The sequence below is a fragment of the Pygocentrus nattereri genome, chromosome 21 (genome assembly GCF_015220715.1).
Source record: "Pygocentrus nattereri isolate fPygNat1 chromosome 21, fPygNat1.pri, whole genome shotgun sequence".
Classification (NCBI taxonomy): domain Eukaryota; kingdom Metazoa; phylum Chordata; class Actinopteri; order Characiformes; family Serrasalmidae; genus Pygocentrus; species Pygocentrus nattereri.
This window is the reverse complement of record NC_051231.1, coordinates 34,147,549-34,165,048: the sequence shown is the minus strand read 5'-3', so window position 1 is coordinate 34,165,048 and position 17,500 is coordinate 34,147,549. Positions and strand designations below refer to the sequence as shown.

Below are 17,500 nucleotides of genomic sequence, written 5' to 3'. Positions count from 1 at the left end.
CCTGCTGCAGCAGGTCTGAGACCAGTTTGGCTGAAATTCTTCTCTTATTCTTCATTTTCCAAAAGTCAACGTCACGCCTGTTTTTACTGAAAATGAAACGCTGCACACGTATAAAACTGCGTGCGTCAGTTAGAACGTTTACGTGGAACGTTAGAACGTTTTCCAAAACTGGCCGTAATAAAGCTTTATGTGATCATTACTTTTTAGCCCCTTCAATTAAACATCATTTCTGTTACAGTGCCTTTAAGAGTGTTGTATGTAAATGAGCTCTGTTTTCATTGGCTCTCCGGATTTGTGTGTCCAGACATCACCAGCCTGTCTGCATGGGTTGCCATGGTAACGACGTAGGCGTCAGTAACTACGTAGCTATGCTGGCAATCATGAATTTTTGGAGCTCTTCCAGAATCCCAGCACTTCATCACTCTGGATTTGACATAGTCACTGTTTGTTGTGTTGTGAGTGACGCAAAAGACTGGAGTGTCCAGACTGAGAGACGTCTATAAAAAAAATCAGACTGGGGTTTTCAAACTACCTACAAATGTGAGGTATGCAAAAAATGCAAAAATCTGATTTCATGTGGTTTTTTACTGTTTAGACTATCAGAAATCAATCCGAATCCAATCTGGATTTGACAAAAATCTGATTTCATGTGTTTTTTTGCTGTTCAGGCTATGAAAAAACAATCTGAATCCAATCTGGAGAAGACAAAAATCTGATTTTTCAGATAAACGTTGCTGTTCTGTGTACATTTGCAGACAGTCTTTTACAGAAAGAAGAGTCTGTGTTCATCCACTCAGCACTGACGGCTTCAAACAGCTAAAAAACCCTGCTGAGCTGGTCTGTGTTTAATATGAGACCAAATATCCACTGTAGGATTTAAATCCAGACTCTGACCAGCCAGAACCAGCAGTATCAACCCTTATCTTATGGTCTTGGAAAATGTTGCGAGGAAGTGTGTATTTTAAAACCTTAACAATGTTTACATACTACAAATGAGCATTTGGCACCTTCAGATCCCCCAAACCAAATGAAACACTTCAGCCCATTTGGTCCAAGTCCCCACCCTGTTACTGCTCTTTCTCCTCATGCGAGGAAGGACATTTGGGCAGATGATGCTATCTGGTTGTTTCAAACCAAATAAATGCATTTAAAAGCTAATTCCATATAACTGGGGATTCAGGCCTCGAGCTCATTCCACTTACTTTTGGCAAAGCATGAAACTACCTGTGAATGCGAATGTGCTGCTTTGGCTTTCCTGTTCACAGTTTATAAGCCTGGCTTATAAAAGCAGAGCAATGACTCAGCTCAGTAAACACACGTTTCCGGGCAGCTAGCAGGACAATAATGAGACACATGTTGGTATGTGATGATGTTTCTGAGCTTGACACCAACGGCAACACTTTGATTCATCAGTCCGGCACGTCCAGCTATAAAACTGCTTCACTTGCAGCGTCTACAGCTGAAAAAGCTTCTCTGTTTATTCACAGCAAGACTGGCAAATCGCACTGTGATGCTTAATGACGCAGCTTTTCTTATGTTAAAAAGACTTTAACCCCTTCACGTCTACCACCTAGAGGTAGTACAGTAAGGAGAACCCTACAGAACGGGTTCTAAAGTATGAAGCTTTATTCACCATCAGATTGGGATTTCCTATTGTTTTGTATAAGATCAATGTTTAATGAGAAGTGATAAAGCTCAGTTTTGGCCATACGGATAAACGTTACGTTATGTGGGAAGTGACGTGTGACAGTTAAGATGTAAACAGAGCAGTTTGGTGTGAAACGCTCTGTTCTAGATAAACGTTCCGAGTCAGAACCGCTCACAGTGGTGGTGATGGGAACCAGACGTCCCTCTAAAAGCTCCTACAGAAAGTTCCTACATGAGCTGGTTCTGAATTCACTGCCTGATGACTGAGACGCTGTTTTATGAGAGTTTAGAGAACTTCAACTCCATTCATGGTGGAGGGAGACATGCAGGGCGCTGTGCGGCAAATTAGTCCCCAAAGAAAACTGATTATTCCAGATTTTCCACTGTTTTCCATCATCAACATTCCATATAAGCTCAGAAGACTCGTGTAGGTTCTCCGGTGGTTCTGGATGGTAAATAAAGTGTCTATATCTGTGTTGTAGTCATGGCGACGCCTGGTTCCCATCACCACCACTGTAAAGACGTCTGAACCGCTTCACACCAGACCTTCTGAATGACTTTGTTCGTATCTCAAAGGCTGATTTTTAAAAATTTGATGGAATTCCTGTTTAAGTCAATTCACAGAAAAGCAGCACACATCACATTTAGTGTCCTCGTCTGTTGAAGAGTGCAGTGAGCAAATGGGCTGAAGTTTTATTGGCTTGGGGGTAGGACGTCCTGATTCCAGAGACTGAGGGGTAGGGGGTGAAGTGCTTGGGCTCCAAACGGAGAGATATAAGAAAAGAAGAATAAACAGCAGGACAGCTACAGAAGAGACCAAAGAAACCCACAAACGTGACAATTTTCTCTGTTAAAATGACAATAACCACCGTTTTATCTTAGTTTAATGTTGTTTCAGTGGATTTTGGTCCAAGCATTAAAAATCACTAACAGTGCTGACGTCTCAGTGGCTAAATTTCCCGGTCCACCTTAAACGGTGCAGCAGTTACCATTCTGGTGCCTCAGGCATCAAAACTGCTGCTCCATTTAAGGTGGAATGGGAAAAGAATCTGGAGAATCTCTGACTTCAGCTTCACATCACTGAAGAATTAGGGGGGGTGATAATAAATAACTGCCCCCCTCTTTGAAGGCGTATGATCCCTAAATGTAACTAAAGCCCAGCAGTGAGGAGCTGAACTTTCCCCTCCTCTGCTGTCCCTGCAGACGGGCAGGGTCGCCTACAGAGCGGCGCTAGTAGCTGATAATGAAGTGATGCTCTTTTATTAGAGGGGCTCATTTCAGAGGAAGATCTCAACCACTGCCCTGTAGCTCAGTAACAAGGGGCAACACTCGAAAACAAGGGGTCGGGGTGAGAAGAAGAAATGGGACTGGACCTTTGAAACTTTAGTGATGTTTTCCATGATATGGTCGTCCAACCTTCATCCTGAACCGTATCTCCAAAGGAGAACCTGTCTCAGACGCGCTGGACGCTCGTGAGAACTAATTACCCTGACCTGCTGTGGATGAAGCTCACTGACCTCTGGTTTTAATGACTAAGTAGCTGCTCTGGTGCGTTTGGAGTGCAGTCTGTGTTTAACGGTGTCCGGTGGTCAGTACCTGCTCCTCCAGCCCCTTCACCCTCTGCCTGTGTGCTCGCTCTCGAGCGGCCAGTGTTCGCTCTGCTTCTCTCTGACTGGCTCTCAGTCGCTCCGCCTCCCTCTGGGCGTCGTCACGCTGACGGACAGACTGCTCGCTCGCCGTGTGAGACGCTTCCAGCTCTGCAAGCTGAGCCTGGAACACACACGCACGCACACACGCGCACGCACACACGCGCACGCACACGCACGCACACACGCACACGCACACGCGCACACACACGCGCACGCACGCACGCACGCACACACGCACACACACGCACACACGCGATCAGACATGTGTACACACAAGTGCTTCACTTCTAGTCACAACAGTCAGTAAGAACAGTCTTGAAAACAGAGGGTTCTTCCAGGGTTCTTTAATCAAGAAAACGGTCATTAGAGAAGAAGAAAACTTTTGCATGAAAAGTAGTTCTTTGCATTATGAAATGGATCTGCAGATTGGTGGAGAACGTGCTGTAGACGGTTCTATATAGAATATTTCTGAAAAACGTTCCATATAGCACCGTGAAGGGTTCTTCAGATTGATGGACAACGTGCGTTAATGTGCTACAGATGGTTACTTCTTGAAAAGGGTTCTATATAGAACCCAAAAGTGTTCTTCTATTCTTACATGCTTGACTTTGTAACAATAGAAGAACCCTTTTGGTTGCTATATGGAACCCTTTCAAAAAGGTTCTGTGTAGAACCATCTATAGCACATTCTTCATGAATCCAAAGAACCCTTCAGGGTGCTATATGGAACCCTTTTCAGAAATATTCTATATGGAACCATGTACGGCACATTCTCCATCAACCTGAAGAATGCTTTTCAGAAAGGTTCTATATAGAACCATCTACAGCACATTCTCCAACAATCTGAAGAATGCTTTTCAGAAAGGTTCTATATAGAACCATCTACAGCACATTCTCCAACAATCTGAAGAACGCTTTTCAGAAAGGTTCTATGTAGAACCATCTACAGCACATTCTCCATCAATCTGAAGAACGCTTTTCAGAAAGGTTCTATGTAGAACCATCTACAGCACATTCTCCATCAATCTGAAGAACCATTATGGTGCATAAAACCCTTTATAGATATATGATATAGAACCATTTTCTTTGCTAAAGAACCCTTGAAGAACCCTCTTTTTTTTAAAGTGTACTTCCTCACTTATTCAGAACACATTTAACAGAAAAATCACACCGGAGCCTCAACAACTGAACACAACAGCGGATCGGCCACGGTCTCTTCTGTCTGATCTCACAGCGTTCCGATCTTAAAACCAGCGAGTCCCAGAGAGAGCTTCCCAAATGACTCGCTGACGTTACGCTCTCCGTCGGACATCCACACACAGCTACCCCAACTCACCTTCTGTCACATTCTGGGGAGATTAGATACAAGATAAGCTAAAGAGAGAAAATGAGCCTCCTAACAACCATCTGGAAGAGCTGGTTGACCCCAAACTGCCCCTATCAGATAAACAGCACTGAAAGCTTTGATCTCGGAGAGAGAGGAGAAGATTAAGCTGCTTCAGATCTGAAAACATCCACAGGTGTTTCTGTCCATCCTTCCACTGTGAGAAGACCACTCAGCACTGTGGGTCTGAAAGGACGTGTAGCTGATCAAGAAGAACCTCACTGAGAAAAGGAGACGGATACATCAAACAAAGAAGCTGGACGATGGACTGACCACCCCAGAGTCCAGACCTCAGCACCACTGAATGGGTTTGATCGTCAACCAGCTTCTGAGACTGAACTTTGGAGGAGTGTCTGCAGGTTCTCTGAGGAGCTGAAAGTGAGGATCCTGAGAAGAACGGAAGCTGGAATGAAGGGAGAGACTCACTGACCCTCACAGCGGAGAGTAGAGTTAGTTACTGAGGCTTCTGGGTAATTTTCTGTAGTTTCTTGACTTTTGCATGTTACTATTTACAGACACATACGTGCTGCTAGGATACTTAGGAATACTCATATTCTCTAAACTAGGCCAGTAACACACACACACACACACTCACTTACTCACACACACACACACTCACTTACTGACACACTCACTCACTTAGTCTCACTCACACTCACTCACTCACACTCAGTCTCACTCACACTCACTTAGTCTCACTCACACTCACTTAGTCTCACTCACACTCACTCACTTACTGACACACTCACTCACTTAGTCTCACTCACACTCACTCACTCACACTCACTTAGTCTCACTCACACTCACTCACACTCACTCACTTAGTCTCACTCACACTCACTCACTTAGTCTCACTCACACTCACTCACTTAGTCTCACTCACACTCACTCACTTAGTCTCACTCACACTCACTTAGTCTCATTCACACTCACTTAGTCTCATTCACACTCACTTAGTCTCATTCACACTCACTCACACTCACTCAGTCTCACTCAGTCTCACTCACACTCACTCACTTAGTCTCACTCACACTCACTTAGTCTCGCTCACACTCACTCAGTCTCGCTCACACTCACTCAGTCTCACTCACACTCACTCAGTCTCACTCACACTCACTCACACTCACTCACTTAGTCTCACTCACACTCACTCACTTAGTCTCACTCACTCACACTCACTCTCACTCACTCACACTCTCACTCACTCACACTCACTTAGTCTCACTCACTCACACTCACTTAGTCTCACTCACACTCACTTAGTCTCACTCACACTCACTCAGTCTCACTCACACTCACTCAGTCTCACTCACACTCACACTCACTCAGTCTCACTCACACTCAGTCTCACTCACACTCAGTCTCACTCACACTCAGTTTCACTCACACTCAGTTTCACTCACACTCACTCAGTCTCACTCACACTCACTTAGTCTCACTCAGTCTCACTCACACTCACTCACTTAGTCTCACTCACACTCACTCACTTAGTCTCACTCACTCACACTCAGTCTCACTCACACTCACTCTCACTCACTCACACTCACTTAGTCTCACTCACTCACACTCACTTAGTCTCACTCACTCACACTCACTTAGTCTCACTCACACTCACTTAGTCTCACTCACACTCACTTAGTCTCACTCACACTCACTCACACTCAGTCTCACTCACACTCAGTCTCACTCACACTCAGTCAGTCTCACTCACACTCACTCAGTCTCACTCACACTCACTTCGTCTCACTCACACTCACTTCGTCTCACTCACACTCACTCACTCAGTCTCACTCACACTCACACTCACTCAGTCTCACTCACACTCACTCAGTCTCACTCACACTCACTTAGTCTCACTCACTCACACACACTCACTTAGTCTCACTCACTCACACTCACTCACACACACTCACTTAGTCTCACTCACACACACTTAGTCTCACTCACACTCACTCAGTCTCACTCACACTCACTCTCACTTAGTCTCACTCACACTCACTTCGTCTCACTCACACTCACTCACACTCACTTAGTCTCACTCACACTCACTCACTTAGTCTCACTCACTCACACTCACTCTCACTCACTCACACTCTCACTCACTCACACTCACTTAGTCTCACTCACTCACACTCACTTAGTCTCACTCACACTCACTTAGTCTCACTCACACTCACTCAGTCTCACTCACACTCACTCAGTCTCACTCACACTCACTCAGTCTCACTCACACTCACACTCACTCAGTCTCACTCACACTCAGTCTCACTCACACTCAGTCTCACTCACACTCAGTCTCACTCACACTCAGTCTCACTCACACTCACTCAGTCTCACTCACACTCACTTAGTCTCACTCAGTCTCACTCACACTCACTCACTTAGTCTCACTCACACTCACTCACTTAGTCTCACTCACTCACACTCAGTCTCACTCACACTCACTCTCACTCACTCACACTCACTTAGTCTCACTCACTCACACTCACTTAGTCTCACTCACTCACACTCACTTAGTCTCACTCACACTCACTTAGTCTCACTCACACTCACTCACACTCAGTCTCACTCACACTCAGTCTCACTCACACTCACTCAGTCTCACTCACACTCACTCAGTCTCACTCACACTCACTTCGTCTCACTCACACTCACTTCGTCTCACTCACACTCACTCACTCAGTCTCACTCACACTCAGTCTCACTCACACTCAGTCTCACTCACACTCAGTCTCACTCACACTCAGTCAGTCTCACTCACACTCACTCAGTCTCACTCACACTCACTTCGTCTCACTCACACTCACTTCGTCTCACTCACACTCACTCACTCAGTCTCACTCACACTCACACTCACTCAGTCTCACTCACACTCACTCAGTCTCACTCACACTCACTTAGTCTCACTCACTCACACACACTCACTTAGTCTCACTCACTCACACACACTCACTTAGTCTCACTCACACACACTTAGTCTCACTCACACTCACTCAGTCTCACTCACACTCACTCTCACTTAGTCTCACTCACACTCACTTCGTCTCACTCACACTCACTCACACTCACTTAGTCTCACTCACTCACTCACACTCACTCAGTCTCACTCACGCTCACTCAGTCTCACTCACGCTCTCTCAGTCTCACTCACGCTCTCTCAGTCTCACTCACGCTCTCTCAGTCTCACTCTCTCACACCCTCTCACTCACTCTCACTCACTCTCACTCACTCTCACTCACTCTCACTCACTCTCACTCACTCTCACTGATGGATTTACTTTGTCCAGTGTAAACAAACACAGCTGTGCAGAAAAAATCTAAACAAAACATCAGCGTCAGCGCTCGAGCCTCCGGCAACGTACCCACCAAACACGGGCAGGCGCACGAGTCGGCTGTGCTGAAGTGTTCCGAGACACAGAGAGCAGCTCACAGAGCTTCACTCTGAAATCCGGCCAAGCTTCAGCTGAAACACTGCGGTCTGACCAGCACATTCCTGTCCTGCTCAACTCTGCTTTGTTTTAATCACATCTGGATTTTCCTTTTTCTCCGTTTATCTTGCATGTCATTCGGAATGAACTGCATTTCAATTTCTGAATGTGATGCAAACAACTTGTATGAGAGTGTATTACAGGATCTCAAGATGGCCAGACCTGCCCTGAGATGCTTTTAGATGGAAAATGAGACGTTTATTTTCTGTTACAGTTCAATTCATTAAATGCAAAAAATCCTTGAAAAGGTTTCGTTTACCATCAATCAGCTCTGTGCCCGTTCACATTCCAGTTTAAGCTCCTTCACATTCCAGTTTAAGCTCCTTCACATTCCAGTTTAAGCTCCTTCACATTCCGGTTTAAACTTCTTCAAATTCCTGTTTAAGCTCGTTTACATTCCTGTTTAAGCTCGTTTACATTCCTGTTTAAGCTCGTTTACATTCCTGTTTAAGCTCGTTTACATTCCTGTTTAAGCTCGTTTACATTCCTGTTTAAGCTCGTTTACATTCCTGTTTAAACTCGTTTACATTCCTGTTTAAACTCGTTTACATTCCTGTTTAAGCTTGTTTACATTCCTGTTTAAGCTCGTTTACATTCCTGTTTAAGCTCCTTCACATTCCAGTTTAAGCTCCTTCAAATTCCAGTTTAAGCTTCTTCAAATTCCAGTTTAAGCTCGTTTACATTCCTGTTTAAGCTCCTTCACATTCCAGTTTAAGCTTGTTCATATTCCTGCGGAACAGACCAGTAAGGCCCGGAGAACCATTTGGCTCGGTAGTGGAAAAGCGGCCTTTGAAACTCAACGGTGGTTTAAATACTGATGTGCTGTTACAACATGGGGATAAAACGCTTGACCTTTGGCTTTATTCTCAATAAAAGGCCTTTTATCAGCTGCTCCTTCAGTTTTACAGCTTTCACAAAGAAATACGCCAAGATGTAAACACCTTTCTCCTTAATATGTTCTGTTTTTCCGCAAATCTACAAAGAAAACGTGCTTATTTCCTGAAAACGCTCTGAAACATGAGGCATCCCAAAACCCTTTGGGGGAAAAGTACATATGTAAATTGTTGTGCAGCCCAGCGAGTCCCAGCTGAGTGTGGAGAAGTGTTCAGCATTGTTCCTAACTGAAAGCACATGTGTCTCGAGGCTGGAGTGTTTTTCCTGAGAGCCGCTCACACACCAGCCTTCATTTGCCTTTCATTAGCCTACGTTCCACACCAGCCTTCCAAAGCAGAGGCAGCGGACCCACTGCTGCAGCACCACAGCACCCTCTCAAGGCCAAGTCCTAACTACTACACGCTACAAAGCACTCACTATTTTAGTAATACTCAGTCCCGGGACCTCCACAGCTGGACACTGGACACAGCTGGACACATAAAACTTTAACGTTCGTACGCTCCGAGCTCGACTGAGCACAGAGAAGTTTCTTAGAGCTAAATTTTCAAGCATTTTTATACGAGTATAGCAACGAGCGTAGTGCAATCATGAAACGGGTGTAGTGTAACCATGGAAATGGGTACCATAACTATGGTTAGGCAACACCCGTTTCCATGGTTATGCTACACCCATTTTAGTGGTCCCACTGTTCCCATTTATATGGTTGTGCTACACCCATTCCCATAGAAATGGGTGTAGCATAACCATGGAAACGGGTGTAGTCTTAACCATATTAATGGGTGTACTATAGCCGTGGAAGTGAAGCGTAGCGGGGCATCTTCCCCAGAAAGATGCAGGATGACATCATTTTCTATTTCAGGTCACGAGATCTCAGTGCATCAGTGCCATCTAGCCGCTTCTTCAGAAGCACACCAGATAATTCAAACAGGAACCACTGGTAGCACTTTTGTGTTCCACCAGGCCTGAAGATGAAGATATGGTCTCTGACTTTACATCTACAAGGTGGACCGACAAGGTAGGTGTGTCTAACAAAGTGGACAGTGAGTGGACACAGTGTTTAAAAACTCCAGGAGCACTGCTGTGTCTGATCCACTTGTACCAGCACAACACACACCAACACACCACCATCACCACAAAGTCAGAGACGACATCTCATCTGCTGCTGCACAGTTTATGTTGGTCATCCTCCCACCCACAGGACGCTGCCCACAGGACGCTGTTGGCTGGACATTTCTGGTTGGTGGACTATTCTCAGTCCAGCAGCGACACTGAGGTGTTCAAAAACTTTTTAATGAGCAGAAACCAGGAGCTCAGTTGGGGGACCAGGACTGAGTACCTGCAAACTACTCCAGTATCAGAATACGAGTAATTACTTACCAGACACACAGCTATCTTCTGTTTCACACACACCAACTCGTCCTTCCATCAGGTCAGCAAATGAAAACACACACGCACCTTCAGAGTCACAAAGCTGAGGACGCAGCCCGGTCAGAGGACTGGCTGGGCAACATGGCCATATGTTCTCATTACTGCGATAAATCAGACCATACTACTCTGTTCTGAGCACATGATGGTACGATCCGCACTTCTAGAACACCGAATAGCTGCATGGATCATAAAGACCTGGGCCGATTATCGAGATCCTGTAAACAACCACCACCACCAGCGTGTATTACCTGTAAAGCCGTACAGGAACGGGCAGCTGATCAGACGCCAGCTAATCATTCCATTATCAGAATTTATTAGTCATCACTGGTGTGCTGAGGATGATGATGGCTGTGTTCAGACTGCAGGCAAATAGGATTTGCGTGTCCAGACATCACCAGGTTTAGCGGCATGGGTTGCCGTGGTAACGGCGCAAGGCGTCAGTACCTACGTAGCTACACTGGCGGATGCAGGAGAGATGGAGGAGCATCATCTCCTCTCCGAACTCTTCAGAACTCCCTTCATAATCACGAGTCTTTGGCGCTCTAACTGAATCCCATTACTCTGGGTTTGACGTCGTGGCTGTTTGTCGTGTTGCGAGTGACAAGAAAGACGCTTTGAAATCCGATTTGAGCGTCCAGAGCGTCCAGAGCGTCCAGACCGAGACGCATCTGTACAAATCTGACTGGACTCGCATTTCAAACCGGCTCCAAATGTGATTTGGACTTGGGCTGGCAGTCTGAACATAGCCAGTATCAGTGGTGGTCTTGTTGGCGTAAGGGGGCTGACTTTGCAGTAACTGTAAACCTGTATGGGAGGAGCCAACGCTAGGAGCTAAAAGGCCGTGTATGAGCACCTGCAGCAGCGCCATCTGTCTCTGCGCGTCCTGCAGGTCCTGCTCCGCTGTGTTCAGAGACTGATCCAGACGTCCTTTCTCCGCAGACAGACGCATGCTGCTCTCCTCCGTCTTCAGCTTCTGACGCTCCACCTGCAGCAACGAAAGCACAACAGAATTTAATATCACAAATATACCGCCTGCAATCAAATTTCCCATATGGAGAAAAAAAACCCTACAGACGTGTATTTTCACGTATTTCATGTAAACTGCAGTCCGTGCTGAAATACTACCCAAACACTGAAACGTGTTTCAGAATATTTTGCTATATTAACCAGACAGATTTCAACATACATATTTTAAAGGTATGGGAAATATTACATACGTACCATAGAGAAATAAATACACGTAAATGTGTTCAATTTAAAATGCATGAAAATCTCCAGAACCCTGTCTGATGCTCTTCACTGTCTGATTCCTTTAGAAAGGAGTTTGTGTTCCAGTCCCTTCATGTTAAATCTGATCTGATGGTCCTTTAGCAGGACAGAAGCGACGGCTGTAGGTACTGATACTCTGTGAAGTGCAGGGCTGATTGATATCTAGTTTATTTGAAATACACTGTATGTGAGTGTATCACTGCAGACATACGTGGTTAATGTAGAGTCAGTACCATTCAGTATATTATATATATATATATATATATATATATATATATATATATATATATATATATATATATATATATATATATATATATATATATATATATATATCTGTAAGATTTATTAAAACTACACACAGTCTTTCCTACAATTAACATATTTTTAAAAATACTCCGTTATTTTCTTATACTGCAAAAATATATTAGTTAAATACATTTGGAGTCTGTTTTTGCCCCCCATCGGGTGATGTCGGCCGATAAATGACAAACTTTTATTATTATCGGTTATGGTGTTTCCGCCATATAGAGGGTGATTCAAAAAGCCTCATCCAGTTTCAAAGTGCCAACCTTGAGGCGCCTATAGGAACCAATCACACTCCAACTGTAAGAGGGGGTCATAGAGTTTCTGACCGGCTCCTTCAGTCTGAGAGGAGCTGAGACCCCTGAGCAGAACGTTCTGCGTTCTCCCCGTCAATAAGAGTGAATCCGTCAGAACTGGGCAGCGGGATTTTCATCAGCAGTGAAGCTCCAGCAGCTCAGAGCGTTCGGCGCTGGTTCCACAGCACTGGATGATCTCCGAAATCCCACTGAAAGAGCCGTGAGAGCAGCGACGCCCGACACGCTCAGTCCAGTCTGGGATGAGTTTGACTGTGGTGTTGATGTCGTCCGTACAGCTGGAGGAGGTTCAGACTGAGACCTTGTAGAACTACATAATAAACTTTATGCTCATTTAAACCGTTTACAGCTCACTGCACTGATCTGGGATGATTTACAGGAGAAATGATTCATTTTGAAATCAGATCAATCTTTTTGGATCGTCCTGTATTTTGCTGCTGTTTTTGCTTCAGAATTTTCTGAAATGTCATAAAGTCGTAATGGCTAAATTCTACAGGGCTTTTCTCAGCTTTTGATAGATTTCTACATTGTGTGTAAACTTCCTGATGAATGCCCCAAAAGAAAGTCTGGTTCCACTGACTTACATTAAAAGTAAAGTATGTTTTCTCCTTCTCCATTTTGGGAATAGGAGGTCCTGCGTGTTTATCGTTCTGTATATTTATTGTCTGGTGTGTTTATTGTTTATCCTGCACTCACTTCACTCTGTTGTGCATCTGCACTCTGTAGTTCTGTCTAATGTGCTGCTGTTGTGTGTTTGACAAGTTCCACCGTGGAACGGCTAGAAAGACACCCTTGATTTGAAAACCCTGCTCTGTGAGGTTCTCCGTGTTCTCTGTCGGGGCTCTGACCTTATCCAGCGTGTTCCTGAGTGCGTTTTTGTCTTTCTCCAGCCGCACCGCCTGCCTCTCCGCGTCCCTCTTCTCCGTCTCCAGCAGAGCCACGGCTCTCTGCAGTGCTCGCAGACGCTCCTCGGCGTTCCCGCGCTCCGTCTGCGCCGCCTGCAGACTCCGCTGAGCCTCACACAGAGCGGACGAGCGCTGACGCAGCGCCTGCAGGGAGAGACAGAAACACAGACTGAGCAAAGTACAGCTAATTCAGATTAAGACCAAGTGACCTTCATTTGTCCCACAACGGGAAAATTTCACTTCCGCATCCGTGCAGTGAAACACCGCATACACACTAGTGAACACACACACTAGGGGGCAGTGAGCACACTTGGCCGGAGCGGTGGGCAGCCCTATCCACGGCGCCCAGGGAGCAGATGGGGGTTAGGTGTCTTGTTCAAAGGCACGTCAGACACAGACTGTCGGCTCTGGGGATCAAACCGGTGACCTTCAGGCCACAAGGCTGGTTCCTTAACCTCAAGCCCACGACTGCCCCCACGTTGGGGTTGGGAAATTTCCTGGACCTTAGGGGTCCGGTGCCTCTGTGAAAGAGCTGAGGATGAAGCCTGAGTATCAAGACTGAGGACATTAGGGGTCACTGTCTGTTCGCATGAGGCAAATATTTTACTATTAAAGTGTTCTGAAGTCTTCAGGGCCAAAATAAACACCAGCCAACCACAATAAGCCACGTGGATTCCTGACAAACAAAAACAGAACAACGTTTAATCGTTTTCCCACATCGTCCACTCCAATAACTCTGTCCGCAGGGATGACTTTAACGGGAAAGGGAGGGGTTAGAATAAACAGACAGGGGCTAAACTGCTCCGGAATGGGCGGTCCTGTGTAAACAGGATAAACTGAAACTGCATGGATGGGAAGAGCCTTGAATCTTGATTAACATTCCCACACAGCACCAAACCCTTATTCTAAACAGGTGAAAAACACTAGGTTAGCCATGACATGGACCGATCTAACAGGTTATGTTCCTGCGAACTGCAACAGAAAATACGGCCATTTATTAAAAACATTGTAAGAAGCAAAGTGTCCCCAAACTTTTGAGGAGATGGATCGGGCACCGGAATATGTCTGCAGCCCTGCCAACCTTGGGGAAATATTCTGATCAGCAGAGTGTAACGCGTTCACACTACTCCACTTACAACAGCCATTCCCTGCCATCAGCCAGGTTAGAGACCCAGCATGCAGAAGATAACACAACCACACGTCCCCGAGAAGAGCTTTTCATGAAAAGACCACTTTCACTGATCTGATTAATCTTCTCCTCTCAGTACTGCTACAGGTGTGGCTGCAGTAACGAGCACAGCACACAGTCACCACACACAGTCAGCATCACTTAACGCCTGGCGAACGAGCAAGCCGGCCTGAAAGTTACGCAACGTTAGGCCAACGTCATTAACGCCGTTATTTTAAGGTTGGCAGGTCTGCGTTAAGTCAACCCAACTCACGGTTTCCACACCCACTCCAGCCTGTTCATCTCCACAGGCCCTAAAAGCCCCGTCCTCCCTTGCGGAACCAGCCAGACGGAGCGAGGAGGTGCCGAGAGATACACACAGTGCGTTTACATGCCCTCAATAATCCAATCATAATCAATCACACACACACACACACACACACACACACACAATGACACACAGACTCTCACACACACACAGACACACACACACATACACACACACAATAACACACAGACTCTCTCTCACACACACACACACACACACACACACACACACACACACACACACACACACACACACACAATGACACAGACTCTCACACACACACACACACACAGACACACACCTCCTGCGTGTTGGACAGTTCAGTCTCCAGCTCCTCTCGGCGCAGCTGGCTGTGTGTGAGTTCAGACTGCAGCGTCTGCACGCGCTCAGTCAGAGACGCCATGGTGTGTTTCCCCTCACTCAGCGCCGCCCGCAGCTCATCCACGCGCTCCTGCGGAGAAACACACACACACACACAGTCACACACTACTGCAGGCTCCTTAACACACACCCTGACACCCTTTCTATCACACACTCCATGACATTTAACATAATCAAACTCTGCGTTCCAACAGACGCACACAGCAGCCGGCCCCCTTACACTCAGTCAGCAGCTCATAAAGCCCGTCTGTTTGCATTTCTCTTCATATTTATGACTCCCTCTCGCGTCGGGTCAGATATCGGACCACTTTGGGCAAAACACGCACCTCTTCACAGCTGCGGCTGCAGCAGCGAGGAAGGAAGCGCTCCTCCGACCGCCTGACTGGGAGTTCCACTAAGCCCTGACGTTTCACTCCAAAATTCCTGATTCCGCTTTGCTGTAGTTTTACTGATAATTTGATCAACTTTGTTTCAGAATAATGCCTACAGTAATCAGAATATTTCACATTATTTATAATATTTACAGGTTTTGTCACATCTGCAGCCAACCATTCTCCTCCTCACCACCAGGTGTCACCATTTCCCCAATTCTAAGCTAAGATGCGATGCCTTCATTGCCCAGTGTACAGCGAAATTGAGCAGCAATCCAACGGCGCTTTACACACTAAACAATTAAACATAAGGCTAAAATATATAAAGTGCGGATTTAAGGGGAAAAAAGTATAAAAAATCTTAAATATAAAGAAACAGGACTATAAAACTATAAATTCTAAACAGACAACAGACAAGAGACAACAGACAGTGAGGCAGCAGCTACTTACTGCACATTCCTCGCTTACAGAGTCATGACACTGCACATCTTACGAATTATTGCTCAGAAAGAATATAGATTATATATTAGACCTTCGAGAACAAGTGAATAATAAATGGGACAGAGGTGGTGTGGAACACTGGAACACTGGGACAGTGACCCGGACCACCTCCTCGTTTCTACGCTCCACTGACCGTATAGCTGCACTCTGTAGTTCTACAGTTACAGACTGTAGTCCATCTGTTTCTCTGATACTCTGTTACCCTGTTCTTCAGTGGTCAGGACCCCCATGGACCCTCACAGAGCAGGTACTATTTGGGTGGTGGGTCGTTCTCAGCACTGCAGTAACGCTGACGTGGTGGTGGTGTGTTAGTGTGCGTTGTGCTGGTCTGAGTGGATCAGACACAGCAGTGCTGCTGGAGTTTTTAAACACCTCAGTGTCACTGCTGGACTGAGAACAGTCCACCAACCAAAAATATCCAGCCAGCAGCATCCTGTGGGCAGCGTCCTGTGGGCAGCGTCCTGTGGGCAGCGTCCTGTGGGCAGCGTCCTGTGGGCAGCGTCCTGTGGCCACTGATGAAGGACTAGAGGATGACCAACACAAACTGTGCAGCAGCAGATGAGCTGTCGTCTCTGACTTTACATCTACAAGGTGGACCGACGAGGTAGGAGTGTCTAATAGAGTGGACAGTGAGTGGACACAGTGTTTAAAGACTCCAGCAGCACTGCTGTGTCTGATCCACTCGTACCTAAAAATATGGTTCTTCAAAGGTTCTTCAGTAAAGATGATGGTTCTGCATAGTGCCTAAATGCTACTTTGCATGGTGAAATGGTTCTTCAGATTGATGGAGAATGTGTTGCATATGGTTCTACGTAGCACCAAAAAGGGTACCTTGTATCTCCAAAGTGAAAGACCAAACTTTCACAGGACATTTTTAATGTTAGTAAATGGAGAAATATTACATTCCACGTCATTTTGGACCGTTTCTGTTGGTCCAGTCATCCTGAAATGTTGACACAGCATAATCTGAAGAAAGGGGGTCCATCCTGCCCACCCAGAGAGATCGAGACTCCCAGCTGCAGCATCAGAGCCTTGTTATTTCTAATGTCTGTTCTGGTCTTTGACTTTGTTTCGCTCAGCCTTGAATACAATTCTGGAGTCGTGAACTTTGATCTGAAGACCGATACGCTTTGTAGTGGTCACTCAAGGCCTTGTTTGGTTGCTACTTTGGTTTGGCTGTAGTTAAAACTCTGCCTGACTCCTAAATCGTGTGTGATGTCGATGAAGTTGTAATAAATGAATACATAATAGTGTAAGGAGGCTTTGGTGCTCACATATAAGCACGTTTTGTTATACATTTTGAATAAACGGAGAAATCAAGACTGAACCGTATCCTGTGTCTCAGTGGACTGACCTGCAGCTGTCTGCGGTCCTGTTCGGCCGTGGTCAGGTGTTTCTGCAGCATGGTGAGTCTCCCCTGGGTGGCGCTGTGGGCGGCGGTGGCCTCCTGCAGGCTGTTTGAAACGCT

General features: G+C 45.9%; 1 protein-coding gene across 9 annotated transcripts in view; it reads right to left on the bottom strand.

The window, feature by feature from the left end:
- LOC108415825 (rootletin-like) overlaps positions 1 to 17,500 on the bottom strand; it is a 90,040-nt gene that overhangs the window by 16,389 nt on the left and 56,151 nt on the right. For all 9 annotated transcript variants that reach the window (XM_037532224.1, XM_037532223.1, XM_037532219.1 and 6 more), the window contains 5 exons: positions 17,387 to 17,500; positions 15,081 to 15,230; positions 13,227 to 13,427; positions 11,343 to 11,474; positions 3,244 to 3,417 (listed from right to left, as the gene is read on the bottom strand). The exon at positions 17,387 to 17,500 is cut by the window's right edge and continues 111 nt beyond it. In XM_037532224.1, coding sequence (XP_037388121.1) covers positions 3,244 to 3,417; positions 11,343 to 11,474; positions 13,227 to 13,427; positions 15,081 to 15,230; positions 17,387 to 17,500 — 771 coding nt within the window. The remainder of the gene's footprint in view (positions 1 to 3,243; positions 3,418 to 11,342; positions 11,475 to 13,226; positions 13,428 to 15,080; positions 15,231 to 17,386) is intronic.